We start from the raw sequence: 23807 nt of genomic DNA, 5'->3' as shown, positions 1-23807 counted from the left end.
TATTTTGCCCATTTGCTGTTGTTGTTAAATGCCGTCAAGTTGATTCTGACCCATAGCAACCCTGTATAGGGTTTCCGAGGAACAGCTGGTGAGCTTGAACCGCCAACCTTGCAGTTCAAACGGCTTTGCAATCTGGCGCATTAACCCACAGTGGCACATCAGGACTCCCATTAGGATCCTTCAATATTGCAAGTCAAGGCTCAAATTTTTTCATTTCTTTCAACTTGAGAAATGCTGAGCACAATTTTCCCTTTGGGTTTTCTAAGTCCAGGTCTTTGCATGTTTCATTACAATTCTTGGCTTCATCTTCTCAAGCTGCCCTTTGCAATTTTCTGTTCAGCTATTTTACTTCCTCATTTCTTCTCTTTGCTTTAGCATCTCTATGCTAGAGAGCAAGTTTCAGAGCCTCTTCTAACATCCTTATAACCTACAATAAATGCTATTGATTTTGAAAAAAAATAAATAAGAAACATTGAAACATACTCTGTATGAAGTGACTAGCTCACAGTTGTTGTTGTTGTTGTTAAGTACTATGGAGTCGGATCCAACTCATTGCGACCCTATACAAGGTTTCCAAGAAGCTCACAGTAGACAATAAATAGTGGTGGTGGTGGTGGTGGTTATTTGTCGTGGAGTTGGTTCCAACTCATAGTGACCCTATATAAGTTTTCTGAGGCTGCAAATCTTTACAAGAGCAGAAACATCACTTTCTCCTGTGGAATGACTGTTCATCTTGAGGTTAGTAGCCTGAATCATAACCACTATGGTACCAGAGATCCTTTAGTCAATAGTAAATGTTGTGATTATAAACAAGTACAATGTCTCCAATAGTGTGGAGTAAAGGAATATTTATTGGTGAGACAGTCACTGATATGGAATCACTAGTTGGCCTTGTTGGTGCAACAGAATCTATTCCAGCCACAGATATAGCATAGTCTTGGCTGAAATATTTTATAAAAACTAGTCCTTGAGGAGGCTTCTTGGAATTGAAATGTGCAGCTGTTTATATGCTCATTATCTGTTCTTTGTTCAGACTTTGCTCAGACTAGATTTCTCCCTGTAGGATGAATCTCATCAGCTGTGCAGCTGAATCAACCTTGAACATGGACATGCTAATCAAAGGGTTTTTTTTATAGCCCCACAATTATAGACCCGCATGAACAGTATCTTGTACTCTATGTGTTTGATAGTCCCACTCTGCTATGAAAAGAGCTCATCCCTGTCATACACTCATCTTAGTTACTAACAGGTGGACTTGACTTCAGCAGCCAGGGAAAGAAAGGTCAGCATGTGTGTGGGCCAGAGATAGGTCCTTCCTCAGGTCTCAAATCAACCAAGAAACGTTTATTGCATTGGCAAAACAGTAAGAAGTGTAAGAAATTTCTCCTTACTTAGAAAAATTTAATTCAACAGACAAGCAACACATATTGATTCAGGGTTTCCTATATACTTAGCCCTGGGTATGAAATAGGAACTTAGCCCCAACTTTTACACAGCTTACATCTTGTAAACATTCAATAAGCAGGTGCGTGGGTAAGTGCTGTGAATTTCAGGGTAGTACAGAGCACTGATGTGGCGCTACAGGATAGATGATGCACTGGACTGCAAGGTCAGCTTGAGCTGCAAGGCTGGCGGTTCAAGCCCACCAGTCGCTCCTTGAAAACCCTACACAGGGTGGCTATGATTCAGGATGGAATTGACAGCACTTAACAACAACACTGAGCCCTGGAGGAGCGTGGTGGCTCTGTAAGATAAGCTCTGGACTGCAAACCACCAGGTCAGAAGTTCAAGTCCACTGGCCACTCCTCAAGAGAAAGATGAGGCTTTCTGCTGCCACAGATTTACAGCCTCAGAAACCTTATACAGGGTCACTATGACTACGAATTGGAATTGGCTCCAGCACTTTTAACAGCAGCAGCAACAACAGAGTACTGCAGAAAGGCATTGGTAGTGCAGTGTTAGAATTCTACACCTCCCACACAGGTGACTGGGCCTTGACAGTCATTACCTGCCTGTCAGTGGAGGTTTGCATGTTGCTATGATGCTGAATAAGTTTTCAGTGGAGTGTCCAGACTAAGATAGACTGGGAAGAAAGTCCTGGCTATCTAGTTCAGAAAGTTAAACAGTGAAAACTCTTTGGATTACAACAATCTGATCTGTGACTAAACATGGGGATGGCACAGACTGGGCAATATTTTGTTTCTTTGTTTATGGGTTCATCCTGAGTTGGGGTCAACTCACCCACAGGTAACAACAATAACAACAGAGCACTGGACTGGGAACCAAACTTATGATTATGGCTGAAGGAACGCCTACATTTGCTGTTCATGCCACTGGTCAATTTGAGAGTGGAAGACAGTCTTTTGAGATGCTCTCTTAGTGTAGGCAGGTAGGCAAGCCTCTGACTAAAGATCCTCCTAGGTACCACATGAGCCTGGGCATACTGCAACTATCCCTACACTGTACTTCTGGAAACTGTTCAGTAAATGCTTGGAGTGAGTGCTGATTTGCATCAAGGAGTGAATGTCTCATTCACTCTCATCTAATTCCATGGTAATATTGCATTTAAGTCTTCTCTAACAACACTTATTGAGCATTCAAAACAATCCAGGCACTATAGTTTACATAAATCAAGTTGTTTAATCTTTATTGCAACTCGGTGGTGGTGGTTGTGTGCCGTCCAGTCATTTCTGACTTACAGTGACCCTATATAGAGTTTCCAAGGCTGTAAATCTTTATGGGAACAGAAAGACTCCTCTTTCTCCATGGAGTAACCAGTGGATTTGAACTGCTGACCTTGAGGATAGCAGCCCAGTGCATATAACCCACGAAACCATCAGGGCTCCTTACAGCCGTCTAAAGCAGAGTGAATATCATTATTCCCATTTTATAGGGGAAAAAACTGAGACGTAGCTAGAAAGGATAAAGTAACTCACCTAAAGTTACACAGGCATAACCAGTCAGCGGCAGACCCAAACTTGGAAGCTAGCCTGTCAGACTCCTCTAATCTGCCTTTTCACAAGAAGTACAGACTGTTGGGCATTTTCATAGCAGAACAGGAAGGTTCATGCTGACTGGTCCCACACGCCTTAGGCATAGGCTTCCTCAAAGCTGCAACCCCAGGGATCATGAGCCTGTTGCTACTCCCTATTTCAGCTGTCACTTCCCACCTTCACCCATAGCCTCTAACCTTGGACCTGTGAGACAGTCACGTGGAGCAAGCATGACCATGGTCTAAAACAAGCCTCCCTCAGCCAGACTTGGGATGGGGCCACCCTTTAACACGCAGAGAGTAGCTGCCATGAGCTGCCAAAGCAGAGGTCAGGCAGGCAATTCCCTTTCCCAGAGATACTCACACTGTCATCTGAGAGCCTTGAAACCAGCTCCTTGTGGTATGACATCCAGGGTCTTGATGGACAATCCAGCTCAGCATTGAATTACAGTTTCTGAACCAAATGCCAAATGCCACGCTTGCCTGAATCATCAATATGTTACCTGTACTGACTATGTACAGACCTGGTGGAATAGTGGGTTACGAGTTGGGCTGTTACTTCAGGATCGGCGGTTTAAATCCACCAGCTGTTCCATGGGAGAAAGATGAAGCTTTCTGCTCCTGTAAAGATTTGCAGCTTTGGAAACCCTATACAGGGTCACTATGAGGCAGAATCCCCTTTATGGCACACAACAACAAGAACAACACACACATATATGTATAGTAGTGGATTTGGCTCAAGTGTTTATTTGGGGGGTGAGGAGAGACAAGAGGTGACTAGGTCACATGTACAAGAGGAGATACAGAGATTTTCTCAGCCAAGGACCACTGAGTGGTCTTTCTACCCAGACAATTCTTCCACTGACACCAAAACATTCTGAAAGACATACAGTCAGTATGGAACTATTAAGATTTAAGCCCAGAAGGGAAAAACCTACTGCATACATAGGTACTGAGAGACTGTAAAACTGACCAGGGATCAATCTGACATATATTACTTTATTATAGAAAAGAAAAAAATAAAAGAGAGATGGTTTACCAACAGGGAACTTGCTGACAGGACATGGCAGCTGTATCCCGTGGCAGCCGGCAGGACAAGATTTTCTGCACAGGAGGGGACTTGAGGGTCTCTTTTCATACTATGTGGTAAACAAATCTCATATTCAAAGCAGAGAGGGAGGAGACTGCATGAAGAGAGTGTTATCTCCAGCTGAGGGAAAATAGAAAAGCTGCCCAGCTCCAGCTGCTTGCTACCCCTTAGATAAATGACCCATCTGTGGGAACACAGAACCCTGCTATAGGAGGTCAGGGGTATTTGCTGGAGGGGAGGGGGAAAGGAAAAGGAATTTAAAAAGCACTTCTCCTGGGTTGGCATTGTTTTTGCTGTTAAGTGCAGTCAAGTCAGTTCTGACTCAGAGCAACCCTGTATAGGATTTCCAAAGAGTGGCTAGTGAGTTTGAACTGCTGACCTTGTGGTTCAAACCGACCTTGCAGTCCAGTGCTTTATCCCGCAGCACCACAACAGAACTTCATTTTAGAGAGTTCAGCTTGTGTCCCAAGAAAAACGATATCCTTTTACCCTACAATATTGGAAATTACGATTATGTTCTCAAAAATGCCTAGAAAGGGAAATCTATAATCTATTAGTGGCTGCTTGGATAAGGAATGAGGGGATAGGAGAATAGGAGGGTGATAGCTAAAGGGGATGGCAGTGCCAGACTACCCAGTAAGCAAGGTAAGCATGGACTTACTTGTATTTACTAATCTGTAGTGGATAATTTCATATTTTCTTACCACATTAAAGATTTTGCTTCTAGGGATGGCTGACATCTGTCTCTTTCCAACCCCATAGCACTTCAAATTGACAATCCCTGATAGGAATGGAGTATCCAGTAAACAAGGTAAGCACGGTGAACAATTTCACATTTTCCACAACATCAAAGATGTGAAATTGTTCACTACAGTAAGTAAGTACGCACAAGAAAGCCCATGCTTGCCTTCCTTACTGGGTAATCCACCACTGGATATGGATTTTCTTAAGGTGATGAAAATGCTCTAAAATAGACTCTGGCAATGGCTGCACATTTCAGTAAACAAACTAAAAACCACTGAATTGCACACTTTAAATGAGTGAATTTTAAATGCAAATTATCTCTCAATAAAACTACTTCAAAAAAGAATGAAAGAAAATGAGGCCTTCAGTCCTATACGCTGAAAGTATTGAATTCTGCCAACAACCGTGTGATCTTAGAAAAGAACTCTAAGCTCTGGAAAGGAACACAGCCCAGCCAAACCTTCATTGCATTTCTCTATTACAAACACAACAGCAAACAGTTTTCTAAGTACTTCCTTGTGCACATGTGCAAGTGTTTTAGCTTAGTTTTTTTTGTTTTGTTTTTGCTTTTAGTTTCAATTTTACTTTAAAATATTTCATTTTTTAACAAAACATGTTTTCCCCTTTCTTATTCCAATCACCTTCCCTACCAGCAAGCAATCCCTTTGTAAGTTCAGAGACTTACTGCTCTTCTCTGAAAACACATAATGGTATTTTTTATAAGACCTCATTTGTATTATAACATATCAGTGTGTTGTTAAGTGCCATCCAGTCACTTCCAACTCATAGCCACCATGTTTAGGGTTTCCGTGGAGCAGCTGGTGTGTTTGAACTGTCAACCTTGTGTGTTTTAGAAGGGTATGGTATACACAATGGATTTGGTTAATAAATGTTGTAAAATTATGGGGGGACTCAGTATCTTATTTCAGTATTTTATTCCATTAATTTGGAAGCCAGTCAGTCATCTGATAGTCTGATAACTGCTCATTCAATAACCTATCAATAATTGTTTGCTAATATTCAATGTTCCAATTTATTCAGATAGTCCCCTTTCATTTTCTCACAACACCAGTATTTATTTCATGACAATACTGAATACTGAAACACCTCCAGTCAGGCTCTTCTCGCTCCACCATACAGCTAGCTGCATGCTAGCCTCTCTCTTGCTCTCATACTCATAATATTCCTTCATGTCTATTTTTAGTTTTCCTGGCTCAAGCATCTTCAGGCCACTGAAACTCAACCCTCACTCTCTTTCTCTCCCTCTGGCACACATGCTGCTCGTAAGAGCCCCCCAGGTAAAACTTGCTTCAGAAATCCTTTATTGCTCCTTCTTCAGGAAGAATTTATGGCTTTGGGTTCACAGGTCCATTTTTAAGCTGGATGTAAGCTGGATGACCTCCTGATGGGCTTTAAACTTTGGACTGGATGTGGATATTTTTCTCTCGGATGACAGAATCACTCCAATTTCCCCTTTGCAGTTGCTTCCTTTCCTTGGAGGTAGCTGTATCTTGTTTTCTGTAAAAACCTTTTTCTTCCAAAGTTGCCTGCCATGCCGACTGTCATTAGTGCGTCTGTGGCCCCACGGACAGGGGCTGAGCCCAAGTCCCCAGGGCCAATCCCCCACCCAACTCAGGGCACGACCACTGAGGCTGGAGGTGGAAACCCAAGTGGCATCTATTCAGCCATCATCAGTCGTAATTTTCCTATTATCGGAGTGAAAGAGAAGACATTTGAACAGCTACACAAGAAATGTCTAGAAAAGAAGGTCCTTTACGTGGATCCTGAGTTCCCACCAGATGAGACATCTCTCTTTTATAGTCAGAAGTTCCCCATCCAGTTCGTCTGGAAGAGACCTCCGGTGAGTATCTTACTGATTGCTGGTTGGGTTTTTCCCCCTCAAAGTCGCCCTCTCACTCAGCTGTGCACATGGACACATGGGAGAAGGATCCTGGCAGCAGTTCTGCCAGGTTCTATCCTCAAGTGTGAAGTGAGGAGGAGAGGAGAGGAGAGGAATCTTAGAGATCACCAAATCTCAGCACAATTGATGCGTTGTGATTGATGTGTTGTGAGGGAGACCGGGTTGATTCTTGGTCTCTCTCTAGGAAATAATCTATTTCAGAAATAATCCTTACTTTAAAAAAAAAAAGGAAGAAGAAGAAAGAAACTCTGTTAAATTCCTCCTATACAAATCTACAAAGGGCCTTCAAAATGTTGGTGGAAAAATAGAATGTAAAGATAATGGAATTTTCCTCTGAACTTTTTTGAAAATCCCTCCCTCATACACTCTTTTGAAATATCTTGTATCTTTGCAAGATTTAGTCCATTTATTTGACTAAAATCTAAGGTGTTATTCTTAGTTTGCCATTAACCATGTCTTTTTAAACACAGAAGCCCTCCAAAGAGGATAGGGGCAGGCAAAGACTGATTTTTCATGCATAAAATGTTAGGAAGCCTCACAATTGTTTTTATCCTTGTACCTCCCATCACAAAGGAGAAAATAAAGACACACTGTTGTTGTTGTGAAGTGCTGTTGAGCCAGTTCCAACCCATAGTGACCCTGTATAGGGTTTCCGAGGAGCTGCTGGTGAGCTTGAACTGCCGACCTTGCAGTTCAAATGGCTTTGCAGTCTGGCACATAAACCCACAATGCCATACCAAGACACACTTGAGTGAAGTATATCCATAAGCATGTAATGGGGCTTTCCCCATTAAAAACTCTTCCTCTTTTAGGCAACTCCCCTAGCCTCTGGCGTCACTCATAGTGATCTGTTGTAGTCATCAAATGTCATGGAGTCAATTTTGACTCATAGTGATCCACGTGACAGATCAGAACTGCCCCACAGAATTTTCTAGGCTGTTCCCATTACCAGAGCAGGTCTTCTGTGGAAACCCTGGATGGGTTCAAACAGTCAGTCAGCCTTTCAGTTTAGCAGCCAAGTGTTTAACGGTTACACCGCTCAAGACCCCTTTAGAGTGATCTACCAACTAGAAAATCTATATTCCTTTGGTTCCCTTCTCTGATTACACCTCCATTATGACTCTTGTTCTTAATTCAAGAAATATTTATTGAGCATCTACTAGTGCCAATGATTGGGGAGAAAGCTATAAACAAGAAAGAGAAAAATCCGTTCTCTCATGGGCTCAAGAGTCCCGAAAGGCAGACAGGCATTGAACAGGAACAATGACAGGAGACAACCTTCAGGGTTGTGGGATTCAACCTCAGTCATACACACACTTTCACCTAGGTTCACACTCATCTCCCTTCATGGTTCCCACCATTTGCACTTCCAGACAAGGAGAACAAGACAGGAAAGTGTCCCAGAACATCAAGAACAATGCTCTGCTCACTCTTGCTATAACTGTCATCTGACTCTCTGCTCAGAATACTGCCAGGGAGATTGTGACCTAATGAATATGAACATAGGTCATCAGCAGACATGGCCTTCATCCTTGGGGAAGTCTAGACCAGTGGCTTAGAGCTTGATCTCAGGACGACTTCTGGGGTTCACGTCTTATTTCCACCACTTATCAGCTATGTGGTCTTGCAGAAGTCTCTACCTTCTTCAAGACTGTTTCTTCATCAACAAATGGAGATGATAATACAGCTTATCTCAAAGAGCTATTGTAAAATATAAATGAGGTAATCTAGATGAGACATTTAGCACCATGCAAAGCATGTGTTGTTGCTGTTCAGTGCTGGGAAGTCATTCCAACTAATAGAGACCCTGTATTAAAAGATTTTAATACAATAGCCAAAATTATCATAAGGAAAGGGAATGCAGACCCTGAATGCCTATGGACCAGACACTTGCCTGGGTGCACGGTAGGATCAGCACTGGACTGCTAACCACAGGTTGGCAGTTCAAGCCCACCGGCTGCTCCTTGGAAACCCTATACAGGGTTGCTATGAGTCAGAATCAACTTGACAGCACTTAACAACAACAACAATCCCTATTTTACAGAAGAGAAAACTGAGGTCCAAGGTAACACTGCAAATAAGTGAAGTCACAATTTGAACCCAGGTTTGCTTGAATTCAAAGTGATGATTGATGTGCCCACTCTATTGTGGTAACAATATATGAATATTCAGACCTATGAGTTAAGTCTTCATTATGGTCTAGGTTGTGTGGGTCAGATCAGCCCTAGTAGAATCAATGATAGAGTTCCTAGATCTGCAAGAAGTAAGAGTGCAGATTAATGGCAAAATCGGGACCAGGGTGGCCTGGAAAGAAGAGAGGGGAAAGCTGAGGAGTTTCCCTCACCTGAATGATCCCAGAGAAACCTGTCCTCACTCAGAGCAGCAGGACACACCGCTGCGTTAGAAAGGTCTTCCAGGTTTCCTTTACAGAGATAGCTGCCTTCATGCACCAGCCTTGCTAAACTTCCCTCCCCCAATGCCCCTACCCTACAGCGACCTGGGCCTGTGCATCTGGCTAAACAATCCCTGGTTGCACCACCAAACTGAACTCTAGGAAACAGCATATTACCTAGGGTATTGAATCATTGAAAATCAGTCTGAACCGTTCTTCAACAATCAAGTATAATTTATTACAATTATAACAATGATAAGGGATTCTGGATAAGCTAAAATGCACGTTGCACTCTCAGCCTTTCTCTCTTAAAAGAAAAGGTACCCGGCCATCTGGCCCCAAGATGACTGACAGTCTCTTCTCCCATTTTACCAGTTAGACCCCTGTCTAAGGAGCTCTGGTAGAGTAGTGGTTACAAATAGGGCTGTGAGCCGCAAGGTCAGCAGTTCGAAACTACCAGCTGTTCTGCCGGAGAAAGATGAGGCTTTCTGCTCCCGTAAAGATTTACAGCCTCAAAAACCCTGTACAGGGTTGCTATGGGTAAGAACTGCCTAAACGGCACTTAACAACTCTAAAATGTATATTATGCTCCCAACACTAGTTAATAATGATATATGAAAAGGAGAAAGATGAGGCTTTCTGCTCCCGTAAAGATTTACAGCCTCGGAAACCCTGTACAGGGTCGCTATGAGTCAGAACTGACTGCATGGCACAGAACAACAACAAAGACCCCTACCTTTCCTTCTCTAGTAGGGAGCATCATGCATTGAGTTCCCAAGTCAAACGATCTGAATCCTCTAGCCTTTCCTTCCATAACCTATTTCTAGAACCAGAAAACCAACCAACCATACGATGTTTTCCAAATTTGTTAAGCTAAATTTTCTTGACAACAGATCCTAATGACTTCTACAAGAGAGTTTCGGGGAGGTTGATGACCTCTTGCCAATGTCACTGAGAACAGGTGTTGGGGAAAACCTATGGGAACATCAACAATACAACACTGCTGTCCTCTCTCTTTCCCTTGATTGTTGTTAAATACCGTCGAGTCAGTTCCAACTCATATCAACCCTGTATAGGGTTTCCAAGGAGTGGCTGGTGAGCTTCAACAGCCAATCTTGTGGTTCAAACGGACCTTGCAGTCCAGTGCATTAACCCACAGTGCCACACTAGGGCTCCTCCCCTTGGGTGTTGTTGTTAAGTGCCATTGAGTCAGTTCCAACCCATAGTGACCCTGTATAGGGTTTCCAAGGAGCGACTGGTAAGCCTGAACTGCCAAACTTGTGATTCAAACTGACTTTACAGTCCAGCACTTTACCCACAGTGCCACATCAGGACATCCCTCCCTTTGGGCAGACATAAAAAACAAAAACAAAAAACCTGGACGTGTGAAGCTCAGCCCTTTCTTCTTTCTCTTGGGAGTAGGGTCCCTACAAGAAGCAGGACTTCTGCCGTGTTCCTCCTTGTATCAAGCATTTCAGAGGCAGGTTCCCATGGGGAATCAAGCAGAAGTCTGTGCCACCTGGGCCTAGGTGGTTAATAGTAATGATAATAGCTAATCTCCCTTGAGAACTCACCATGTGTCAGTAACTAAGTGTTTCTGGAACATTAGTGCATTCAATCTTCACATCAACCTTGTGAGATGAATTCTATTATCGTCTCCACTTTACAAAAGAGGAACCTGAGGCTCAGAAGGATAACATTCCAGATCACTTGCCTAAAGCAAGTAACTTTCTGTATTGCAGGGAGGTTGTATCTTGATTTGCACAGGCAAGCCTGCAAAAGCACACAGGAAATCTGAGTGAGGAAACAAAGTGTAGAAAGAGAGAGAAGAGCATAAAGGAGGTAAACTGTCAGGAATTCCCTAAACTCTCGTGGGCTGAGGAGACTCTGAACTCACAGAGCTAAGAAAGATAAGTTTCCCTCAATCATTGTTTCTGTCATTCCAGGTAGATGGAATGTTTTCTTTCTTGATGTTAAAATTTTGAAGGAAAGAGGATGCCCCATTTCTTTGAATGGTTTGTCACATTCGCAATCTGAAAGTTCATCTTATTTCCAGCCAGAACTCTTTTGGTTGCACTTATAGTCCATTACTTCTGACTCTATCCCAGGAAACAGTGCAATAGAGTCAGCTGATTCCCTCTTTATAGTAATTCTTCCTCTTCTTGAATCAACTTAACCTTCTTTTAGCTGCTTCAGATCAAACAGTCACAAAGCTCCTTGCACTTTACCCTCTGTTGTTGTTGGGGGGGGGCATGGAGATGATTTTCAACTCATAGTGACCCCATGTGACAGACTAGAACTGCCTCATAAGACTTTCTATGCTGAAGTCTTTCTGAGAGCAGATGTCCAAGTCTGTGGTGCTGTGGGTTAATGCACTGACTTCACTGGGCAGATTCAAACTGTCAACCACCACCAGGGCTGCTTATTTTTACTTAATGGTGGTAGTGGTGGTTGTGTGCCATCAAGTCAACTCTGATTCATAGTGATCCTGTTTGTATAGGGTTCCAAGGCTCTATAAGTTTTCCACCTTAGAGCAATAGGTAGATTTGAACTGCTGTCCAACACATAACCCTCTGCTACCACAACTCATTAACTTTACTACAACTATGGGATGTCAGTGCTATAATCCATATGTTCTCTACGTTTTGAAGTATTACAGTTTGAAACAATATTTTATGAAGAGTGTGATCAGTAGGAAGCATTGAGATGCATCTTAGTCTATTACACTCATTCTTCTTTTATTTATTTATTTTATTTAAGGTTTTTATTGTGGATTGAGTGAAAGTTTACAGGGCAGGTCATCATTTACATTCAATAAATCATATACCTTGTCTCATTACAATGATTATAAACCCCTCCATATACCATCAGTTAACAGTGTTTCTCTCTATTCAGTTTATATATATATATACTCAGGCATATATAATAATTTACACCACCAACGGGCACAGTCTGCAAGTCTGCCTCTTGGCCGCCAGTTCTTAGTCCCTTTCTTCCCATGAATCTAGTCCTCAGCTGCTCCTCTCTCCATGTTCCCATCTCTGCCTCCATCTCTGGTGTCGCTGCTTCTCTGGATAAGGTCTCGCATTCCACTTGTGCTCTTCTCGCTTGATGGTCCTCTAGGGTCCTTTGTTTCTGGACTGTAAGATTAACTGCTCCCCTGTTTTTGTTACAAAACTTCTACCTTTACAATTATGACAGTCTCAATTAGTCATAATAACAATTATTCACTATTGAATCATAAGAATCTTATTTATCCCCATCTCTTTTAACCAGACCCATCTAGACAAGATGAAAACTATTCAGCAGGGACTCTTTCTTTCCCCACACTCTATTAAACTAAGCTCCCCCTTGAAACTTTGTAAGTCAGTCACTTCGTGCCTTTATTACCCCCTTATTTTAGGTAGCCAATGTCTAAATTGCCCATCCCTATCTACCCTGTTTACAGAGGAGATAGCATTGATACTTGATGTGAAGACTCCTTCCCTCTCTGTTGATATTTAGAGTTAATGCTATGGGTCGGAACCGACTCGACGGCACTTAACAACAACAACAAACCTCCATGAGTATAGGTCAAGTTCATCAAATTGTAGCAATTTACCCTTGTTTCCTTTATCAAAAATTGTGGGGTTTTTTTGTGTGTGTGTGTGTATTTTGTTTTAATCTTCTCTAGTCGAGTTCTGATTATCAAGCCACCAAGGCTAGGTCAAATGGTACTATCTGCAAGTTTGGGTGTTCTTGTGCTTCTCCCCTCACTTCATGTCAGCTGGATGCTTCACTCTCAGCTTTAGCCCTCAGTGGCTATGTTCTTGTCTATGGGCTCAGGTGTCCACAGGTCTCACCACATTTTGGACCAACCAGCCCTTCCTCTTCTCTCTCTCATCTCCAGGTCAACAGGGGTCAATGCAATGGATTATGGTTGAACTAGGCCCATTTCTTCATTGCTGCCTTTCCCCTTCTTCCAGTCACCAGTAGACCAATGTGATTGCCAACAAGCTTACAAGCCTATTTATGTGTTCCCTTTGAGTTTCAGTCTTAGAAGGGGGGTTTGTCCTGAAGGAACTTGATGGCTTGTCTTGATGGCTTCCCAGCAAACAGCTTGCTTATTCTTGTAGTAGCCAGTCGTGCTGACATTTTTGTTTTGGGTTTTTCCTGATGCTTTCTTTGAAGATGTATCTTCCGTCGCTGTAGCTGTTCCAGGCTAGTCTGCTTGTCCTTTCTAGTGGAAATGTCCCACCTCAGAAGATTCTGGATGGAACTCAGGATTCCACCTAAGGTCCTATACTCTGCAAAGGCTCCTCAAGAGGCCTATTTCACTGGGCAAGTTCTAGAACCCCTTTTAGGTATTCCAATCAGTTATAGGCTGAAGATAGGCTTACAAGTTTTCTGTAATCATGTTTCCTGACATTCCGTTCTATCCCACTCAAGTGTCAATTTTACAATAGTAGGCAAGGAAAACCAATATTCATAAGACAGTCAAGCATCTTAGTATTATTTCCCCTCTTTAAACTGTGCCTTGATCCCTATATCACAGAGCCCTGTTGTTCCAAGTTTGAGCCTGCATCACTATTTTCCTCTGTCCTACATACCCATGCAAACCTGTCTCAGTGTTCCCTTATCTACCTTGTTCTTCCACCTCCTCCCCCTTCTTGTATTGCCCTCCCCAACACCCGAACTATGATGTGTCTGCCCTTACTCTGTGCTTTACTGTCGCCTCCCTCCATCTCCTCCTAATCCCCCCACCCCAACCCCACCATGTGGTTACCTTGTATTCCATTAACTTTCCCTCCATTTAAGACAGTCTATTTTATCCTGTAGTCTACCTGACCTTATCACCACCTGGATCTCTGTTCCTCTGTGTTTACCTTCTTTCAAATTGTAATGGCTTTGATCATAAACTGACCTCCCAGATCCTCTGAATATGTTCTTATAGTTTTATTCTGTTCTAAACTCTTCCATTTGTCAGTTGAGTTCAGGGTGATGCTGCCACGTATGTCAATCTCTAGTTGTCATCTGTTCTTGTTGGTTCTCAGTCCACAGAACTCCCTTTAGGATGTTTTTCAACACAGGGTTGGCTTTGGCAAAATCCCTTAGCTTCTGTTTATCCTGGAATGTTTTGATTACACCATTGTATTTTATTGACAGCTTTGCTGGGTAGAGGATTCTTGGTTGGCAGCATTTTTCTTTCAGGGTTTTATGTATGTCTCCCCATTGCCTTCTTGTCTGCATGGTTTCTGTTGAGAGATCTGAGCTTAATCTGATTTGCTTACTTTTGTATGCTACACTTACTTCTCCTTTGCCTAGCTGCTTTCAGGATTCTCTCCTTATCTTTGATTTTGGAGAGCTTGATTATTATATGTCTTGATGATTTTCTTTTAGGAGCTATGCTTCCTGAGGTTCGTTGAGCTTCTTGAATGTTTATCTTTTCTCTTTTCAGTATGTTAGGGAAATTTTCTTCCAGAAGCTCTTCAACTATCTCTTCTGTGGACTTGTGGGATTCTTCCTGTTCCAGAATGCTGATAATTCTTAAGTTATTCCTCTTCATGTTGTCCAACATGAGTCTTAGACCTTCTTCAGATTTCTTTATGCTTTCTTCTATCTTGGTAGTATTGAGAGATTTATCTTCCAGCTCACTAGTTCTGGCTTCCATCTCTTCAATTCTACTCCTTTGCTCTTTCAGTGTATTGTCCATTTCTGATATTCTATTAATCATTTGGACCTCTTTCTGTAGGTTTTTAATTGTTTCCAGTGCTGTATCTACCTTATTTACTCCATTGTAAAGTGTTTTGATACATTTTATAATCATTTTTCTGAATTCCTTCTCAGGCATTTCCAAAGCCTGCCTTCCTTCCAGTATGGAGTATAGGTCTACCTTCAGCTCATTTGTCTCAGTCACTTTATCTTGTTTCTGGACATGTGCTGATATGGTCATCTGTTTCTTTGGGGGGGGGCATATTCAGTAGTTATCTGTGTCCTTAATACTTAGATGGGTTTGTGTTTTGGTGTTTTTATGCTTTCTGATTGCCTCCAGGTAGATGTGATCAGGAGATGGTCTTCCCTTTTCACTCTTCTTCCTGAGAAATTACAAGATGCCACTGTTGGTAGTTATGATATAACTCAGGATTTAATTTTTAGGTGGTTTCCTTTTTAGTCTGCCTGTCCTGCTCCACAACCTACAGTCAGGCCTTTTGCTAGTGATAAAAAGTTCGGGGCCGGCTGTGGCCATTTTGCACTGCTGTTTGGTTTTAAGTGGAAACTGTCCCTTTAAATTTTGAGATCTGTGTGCATGCATACTAGAACCCTCCAGGGGTGGGGGTGGGATTCCGCTCCCTCAGGCACCCCTTCTAGTTACCAGAATGGAGGTGCACAGACATCAAGAGACCAATGAACAGATTAAAGAAAAAAAGAAGAAGAATGTCCACACCTTTATCTCCGCAGTTCTGTCAGATGTCCGTGACTGCTCTTATCTTTCCCCTGCTTGGTCTCACTGAAGATGCCACTCAGGGAGCAGCTGAGCACCTTGGATTAGAAAGCACTTGTTTCTTGCTTCTGCTACAAATCCCACTGGCTATAAGCCTTCTGACTTCCTAAATATTCCTTTATATGTGGTTCTGAGTTCTGGGACCATCCCCTGAGCCTGCTTGGTCTGGTATTCTGTGTTGTTGCTGATGGAGCTCCTCACTGCACTTGTACCCTATCTGCCATCTTGTTTGTTCTCCTGATTATTTTTCTTGATGTTCAAATTGTCCCATCTGTAGACAGTGGGAGCCCTCCTACAAATTGCTTGTATCATGTGACATGACCCATTAATCTTTGATACATTCCTTGTTTTATAGCATAATAACATGTCCCAAGTACATCTTGTACATTTCTTGCCCCAGATTTGAAACAGGTATTTTCTTCTTTAAATGGTTCCTTTTAGTATGAAATGGGATTAAAGAAAGAGGGTGAGAGTTAGAGGACAGTTGACAACCAACCTCCCACCACCCAATGGTTAGCCATCCAATCAATCCTCTTTGAAGTTGGAAGCTTTCTGTTGACCTGTGGTAACACAGGCCTGTAGTAATAACACCAGAGAGCCTAATTCCCTAAGGATCTCCTCACATGCCCTATTGCTTCTAAAATTAGCACTGCACCCTGTGAACCTCCCCAGCCAGACAGTCACATGACCTGTGTTACTCAAGTCTGGAAAGCAGAAGTCCTAGATTGGCACAAAGTAATTTATTTTGCTAGTGTGGGCTAGGAGAAGTTCAGAACTAAGCTATGGAAAACCCAGGCTGTGTGCAGGGAGTCCTCAGCCCCTCTGCTGTGGAACTTCTTCTCCCAGGGAAATTATTCATCATCCCAATGAATCTAACTTATCAGGAGGTCTAATTGTAATCTAAGGAGTTCTGGTAGAATAGTGGTTACAAGTTGGGCTGCTAACCTCAAGGTCACAATTTGAAACTATCAACAGTTCTGCGGGAGAAAGATGAGGCTTTCTGCTCTCATAAAAATTTACAGCCTCGGAAACCCTATACAGGTTTGCTGTGAGTTGGAACCAACTCCGTGGCATACCACCACTACCAGCACTTTTAATCTGCTGGATGTTTAGTCTCAGTCAGACAGTTTAGAGAAGTGGGGTCACTGGAATAACCACAAAGAAGAGGAACTGAAGACATTGTTCAGAGTGCTTAAGACTTTAGACAACTGGATTTGGAACCAAACAGGCCTAGGTTTGACTCTTGGCTCTGTTGCTAGCACACCACTTAACCTTTCTAAGTTTCACTTTTCTCTTCTATAATGGGGATAACTGTATTCTCATCATATTGCTGTTTTGAAATTAGCCTTAAAATCATGACTCATAGTAGACACTTAGAGTAAGGTAGCAATTGTGACTGACATAGTTAGGAAAGGGCAGTGATGAAGAACATAGGGTTTGAAGTCAGACAAACGTAACTCAAGTCCCAGCTCTACCACTTAACATGTGACCGACCATTCGTTGTCTCAGTTCCCTTAAATGAAAGTGAAATTTCCTACTTTCATGTTGCAAGGATCAAATGTTGTTATTGTTGCTGAGTGATAGCTAGCCAGTAACAACTCATATGCTTGATAATTTCTTCCAGTTAGTTTAGCTTCTCTATGTTTAAGAGTAAGTTTCAGAGTCTCTTCTGGCATCCATTTTGGTGTTTTATTTTTTCTTATCTTCCTAATGACCTTTACTTTCTTCATGTATGATGTTCTTGATGTCATTCCACAAATTCTCTGATCTTCAAGCTTTAGTGTCTAATGCATCAAATCTGTTCTTGACATGGTTTCTAAATTCAGATGGTATATATTTATATTTTGACTTTCATGGACTTGTTTTTGTTTTCATTTTCTTCAGCTTCAACCTGAACTTGGTACAGCAATTGATGGTCTGTTCCATAGTTGGCTCCCAGACTTGTTTTGGATGTTGAGCTTTTTCATCATGTTTTTCCACAGATATAGTAGATTTGATTCCTCTGTATTCCATCTGGTGAGTCCACATGTAGAGTCACTGTTTATGTTGCTGAAAAAAAGTTTTAAAATGAATAAGTCTCTGGTCTTGCAAAGGGAATCTGCTGGGTCAGTTAAATTCAAGGCCCAGAGGTCAGCTAAAAAAGTTATGGTGACTGGTTTTTAGGGATTCCAAATCTTGATAAAATTTACTCAGAAGACCCAGAACAATCACTGGGGCTTATTAGGAAGAACTTTTAAGAAAATTTAAAACTGAAGTGGTGAGAAAAAGGTCAGGAAAGTTGTGCTTAGGAGTTGTCCTAGGAGAATTTGTTGGGAAAACTTACCCTATCCACTCTACAGCCCTGCTCTTTCTCTTCAGACATCTTTTTGTTCCTAGAACTCAAAGAACATTTCAAAGTAATACGATTTAAGTTACTTGAAGATGCCAAACTGCCATTTTAATGTGACATAAATTGAGGACTGATTGATGAATTCTTCAGAGAAAGGTTAGAGAGATGGAAACCGCACCTTCAGAAGCGTATAGACCTAGATGGAAAATATGTGGGTAAACGATAGCTTTACAATTTGATATTTTTGTTTGATAAATTTCTATGATTTTATAGCAATACTTTTTCTCTTACCTTCATAGTTCTTCATCATTTGTTATTTCACTGCCCATGAACTAACTGTTAATGTCTTGTGCCTATAATTCTGCTGTGTTTTTATCTTTTTCAAACTGAATGCAGGCATTGTTTATGTGCTATATTCTAGATGCCATTCCTTTATTGGTTATATGTGCAACTGATCCATGCAAGAGTAGGAGGTTGGAAAGTACAGCCTCAATGGGGCACAGATAATTGCTTGATTATCTGGTGAGTTTAAGTGTTTGGAAAAGTTATTGCTTGGGAAAGCAATGCTTGGAGGGGAAAGATATTATTAGCAATGGGAGAAAAGAACCATTTATACAGAAAGGAAAGTATCCACAGCTGTCTTAAGCTAGGTTCTTTAGACAAACAAAACCAGTGAAACTTGTATATGTATATTATGTTGTTGCTGTGGTTGTTAATGACATCAAGCTGGTTCCAACTCATAGACACCCTGTATAAGGTTCCTGAGGGACAGCTCATAGGTTTGAACCGCTAATCATAAGCGTAGAACATAGCCTACAGCACCACACTAGGACTTCATATATATGTATGGTGGTGATGATGGTTTTGTGTGTTATCAAGTCAGTTCTGACTCATAGTGACCCTGTATAGGGTTTCTGAGGCTGTAAATCTTTACGGAAGCAGAAAACCTCATCTTTCTCTCATGGAGTAGTTGGTATATTCAAACTGCTGACCTTGTAGTTAGCAGCCCAACTCATAGCCCACTCTGCCACCATGGTTCCTTTTATATATGTCTGGTTGTGGTGGTGGTGTGTCATCAAGTCAGTTCCCACTCATAGCTACGCTGTACAACGTTCCTGAGGCTGTACATTTTTATGGGAGCAGAAAGCCTAATCTTTCTTACATGGAGCAACTGATAGATTTGAACCGCTGACCTTGTGGTTATCCCAACTCATAATCCACTACACTACCAGGGCTCCTTTGATAATGTTGTTAAGTGCCATAGAGTCAGTTCCAACTCATAGTGACTTTGTATAGGGTTTCCAAGGAGTAGTTGGTGGATTTGAACCACCAACCTTGTGATTAGCAGTCCAATGCTTATCCTACAGTGTAACACTAAGATTCCTATTATAGAAAAGTTTATATCAAGGAAATGACTCACACAATTGTAGAGGCCAACTTGGACACTTAAAAGAACATAAATTTATTCTCTTACAGTTTTGAAGGACAGAAGTCTAAAATCAAAATGTCATCAGGGCCATGTTCCCTTCAAAAGTTCTATGGGAGAATCATTCCTGGCCACTTACTTCCACCTTCTAGAGGCTCCAGGCTTTCCTTGGCTTATGGCCATATAACTCCAGTCTCTGTCTCCATCCTCACATGGTCTTCTTCTCTGTGTCTGTGTCTTCTGTTTTTTCTCTTACAAGGATGCTTTTCATTGGATTTAGGGCCCACTTGAATAATCCAGATGATTTCATTTTGAGATCTTTAATTTAATTATATCTGTAAGATCATCTCTTTTCCATGTAGGGTCATAGTCACAAATTCTGGGAATTAGGAATGGATTTATCTCTGGAGGACCACGATTCAACCCACAGCACAGAAAGTACTGAATTCTGATGTTAGAAAAATTTATGATAAAACTATTTGGGAAGGATGGCAAGCAAAGCATAGTATGGTTGTGGTAGTGTGCCATGGAGTCAGTTCTGACTCCTAGAGACCCTGCATAGGACTCCTGAGGCAGAAAGCTGCATCTTTCTCCCAAGAGCATAGCATGTTGTTGTTATTAAGTGCCATCAAGTCGATTCTGACCCATAGCAACCCTGTGTATGGTTTCCAAGTAGCAGCTGGTGTGCTTGAACCACCGACCTTGTGTTCAAATGACTTTGCAGTCTGACGCATTAGCCCACAGCGCCACACTAGGACTCTGAGACTATAGTATAAGAGCCCTAAATTTCAGTCACTAAAATAGGAAATAAAATAATACTTTCTTAAAGGAATTAAGTGAAAAAGTAAAAATGTGAACATATTATTTTGAAATATAGAAGTAAATTCCTCCTGCCCCAAGAAAATTGTTCCTCTCTGAGAATTTGGCAGTAGAGAACTTAGGGACAAGAAACTTATTTTTCTACGTACTTTTTATTTTACTTCAATTTTTGAAACTATGTTCATTTATTAATTGAATAAAAGTAAATTGTTTCTTAAAAGAACTGTCTTCAGAATGTTTTTTTGAGCTATTCTAGTACCTTGTAGAGCTAGAGTCACAGTTTCACACTTCAGTGACTATACGAACATCCTGGGTGTCTATTTAAAATGCAAAGTGTCAGATCCCTACCAAGAGTTTCTGAATCTGTAAGTCTGGGAGTTTCTGAATCTGTAAGTCTGGGAGATGCCCTGGGAACCTGCATTTTAAAAGGGTATCCCAGGTGATTCTGATGCAGGTAGTCCAAGGACCACACTTTCAGAAGGCTGACAGGGGATAGTGAAATAGACAAGGAGAATGGCCTCTTCAGAGTGGGCAAGGTACCAAAGCTGAGTCTCCACTTGCATGGATTCCCTGTTCTCACATAGGTTGCCCATTAAGCACAACGGATCTTTGAAAGAGCTGAGGTTTCTTGATAACATTATTCTAACACACATTTATCCTCCCATCCCCACCCACCACATTCTCTGCTCAAACCAAACCCACTGCTGTCAAATGGATTCCTACTTATAGCGGCACTATAGGATGGAAAAGAATTGCCCCATGGGGTTTCCCAGTTTATGCATCTTTATGGAAGCCAATTGCCCCATCTGTCTCCCGAGGAGCAGCTCGGATTTGAACTGCAACCTTTCAGTTAGTAGCCCAATGAGTCAGATCTTTTTCCCATGTAGGGTCATAGTTACAAATTCTGGGTATTAAGACATGGATTTATCTTTGGATAAATCCTACCATGCCAACAGGACTCTTTATTCTGTGACCCAAAGATCTTAAATTTGTGACACTGGGACCCACTCTAACAGGGACTTTCATCAGAGATTCAATTACCTACCCTTCTGGGTTCCTCTCACAGATTGCCCAAAAAAACCAAATCCACTGTCATCAAATTGATTTGGACTCATAGCAATCCTGTATAGGGTTTCCAATGCTATAAATCTTTACAGGAGCAGAAAGCCTCATCTTTCTCCCTCAGAGTGGTTGGTGGGTTTGAACTGCCAGCCTTATGGTTAGCAGCCCAGTGCTTATCCTACAGCACCATCAGAATTCCTTTCCACAGATTAAAGGATCCCTAAATAGCCAGTTAAGGAGCTCTGGTAGTGTAGTGGTTACGAATCGGGCTGTGAGCCGCAAGGTCACCAGTTCGAAACTACCAGCTGTTCCGCAGGAGAAAGATGAGGCTTTCTGCTCCCATAAAGATGTACAGCCTTGGATACGCTATGCAGGGTCGCTATGAGTCGGAACCGACTCCACGGCACATAACCATGAACTGTGTCACAGGACTAGCAAAATTTCTAAAATTGTGAAGAATGAAGTTAAAACCAAACCACAAAATCATAATTACTTCAAAAGAAAAAAAAAGTTGAAAAGTAAGCCTTAAGACAAATCGAAACAGAAACAAGAGCACCCTCTGCTGGTGAAACCAGAGCTTCTCTGAGAGCCTCTGTTGGGCTGTACATAATCTGTGGTAACTAGACTTTAAAGTGTTGGAGCTGGTACCGTATTTGGTACAACTGACTGACCGACAGGAATCCTTTGAGATCCAGGCCAAATTTTTCTGTCCTCCCCAGCTCTCAGGTCTTGTGGTTCCTGGGACCTACACTAACTCTAAATACCTGTGTTGCCACATTTTTGGAGAGAAAGATTCTTATTTTCCTTTCTTGAACCTATTTAAAAAAAAAAAAAAAAAAAAATTTTCTGCTGCCACATTGCCAGTGCTGTGACAGGAATGGCACGGCTAAACTCTCAGGCTGAACCCTCACTCACATAGTGTGGCAGTATGGGAAATCTACTGTGAACTGTGAAAAGAAGTGTGCTTCTGGCTTCCACCACTCTCCAGCTGTATGTCCTTGGACAAGCGACTTAACCCCTCTGACTCTCAGTTTCTTTATGTGAAAAAATAAGAATGATAGTGCTAACTCCACAGGGTTCTTTTTGCAGGCTTAGATGAGTGGCGTGATACAGGGTGCTAGTACCACATAATGAAAATCAATAAATAGTAGCTATCATCATCATTACTATTACCTGGTCATTTTTCCTTTTTGCTTCACAGGAAATTTGTGAGAATCCCCGATTTATCATTGGTGGAGCCAATAGAACTGACATCTGTCAAGGAGATCTAGGTAGGAAAGTCCCTGGGGGTCATATCCAGTCAGAAGGTCAAAGGGTAATAAAAATCCCTTTACAGAAAGTAAATGGACAAGAATATGGTTTTTGTTTTTAATTAATTTTCAGTAGGAGATTTTTATAGCAGTTACTTTGTGCTCATGTATCTATGTGTTGGTGATGGCTTCATTTAATTTCTGTCCTTTCCTCATTTCTCACTAGCACTTGGCCTTACTTCACAGGAAGCCTGCCTCATTCTGCAGCCTTCCCTCACTCACACACCCACCTCAACATTTAACTTGCCCATCTTCCTTAGAAGAGTGCTCTATGACAATCAACCCCATCCAGACAGGTTGTACCAAGTATATCTTGTGTACCAAGTATAGCTCTTGAATGTGCAGAATTTATATACACAGATAACATGCATTATTGAAAAGAACACTTGTAATTCAAATTCTTGTTTAAATTGCACCAGACTACCCCATATTAGAGTCTTGGTGTAGTATTGTAGGATAAAGCACTGGACAACAAGTTCCACTTCAACCACAAGGTCGACAGTTCAAACCCACCAGCTGCTTCTTGGAAACCCTATTCGGGGTCGCTATGAGTCGGAACTGACTCAACAGCACTTAATAACAACAAAGCTCCATATTTTAAATGAGTCATTCAACAAAGATGACTTTGCCATGTGAGCAGGCATCCGATATTCTGTTTGATTTGTTAACTTGGCTTCCTGTCTTTCGTTTCTTGTTTAAGAAGTGGAATCTTTGGATGTGGACTCATGGAAAGTTCCATGAAGTAAAATTAGAGAAAAGAGAGCACCAATAGGAAAATATAAAACTTGTGAGAAAGCTTTGGGACAATGAGATTATAGAGGAGGAACAACTCAGAAAAGGAGTGGAGAATGGTTGCACAGCTTGAAGAATGTAATCACTGTCACTGAATTGTACATACAGAAACTACTGAATTGGAGTAAGTTTTTGCTGTCTATATTCTCAACAATAAAAATAAATCAATTATTAAAAAGGAAATCCTATGGAGCCCAGTTCTACTCTGACACATTTGGAGTTGGGATCAATTTTTTATTTAAAAACACACACACACACAATAAACTGCAGCATCCATTTTTAAAAATCAAGGGGAAGAGAGAACCAAGATAAAAACAAAAGGAATTTGGCTTATTTGATCATAGAAAGTAAGGCCAAGGAGAAGGGGTTTGATATCTGAGTTTCCATACCTGAGGAAAGGGTGCCTGCCAGAACCCTGGGCAAGCAAATAATTTGGTCCTTTGAACCAG

General features: G+C 41.6%; 1 protein-coding gene across 3 annotated transcripts in view; it reads left to right on the top strand.

The window, feature by feature from the left end:
- The first annotated feature begins 6378 nt into the window (after positions 1 to 6378).
- The window catches only part of CAPN3 (calpain 3, (p94)), a 45701-nt gene continuing 28272 nt past the window's right edge, over positions 6379 to 23807 (top strand). For all 3 annotated transcript variants that reach the window (XM_006831738.1, XM_006831737.1, XM_006831736.1), the window contains exons 1-2: positions 6379 to 6687; positions 22458 to 22527. In XM_006831738.1, the coding sequence (XP_006831801.1) occupies positions 6379 to 6687; positions 22458 to 22527 (379 nt within the window). The remainder of the gene's footprint in view (positions 6688 to 22457; positions 22528 to 23807) is intronic.

Source organism: Chrysochloris asiatica, unplaced genomic scaffold (assembly GCF_000296735.1).
Source record: "Chrysochloris asiatica unplaced genomic scaffold, ChrAsi1.0 scaffold00004, whole genome shotgun sequence".
Classification (NCBI taxonomy): Eukaryota; Metazoa; Chordata; class Mammalia; order Afrosoricida; family Chrysochloridae; genus Chrysochloris; species Chrysochloris asiatica.
The sequence above is the reverse complement of the archived record's forward strand: the minus strand, read 5'-3'. Positions and strand labels throughout refer to the sequence as shown.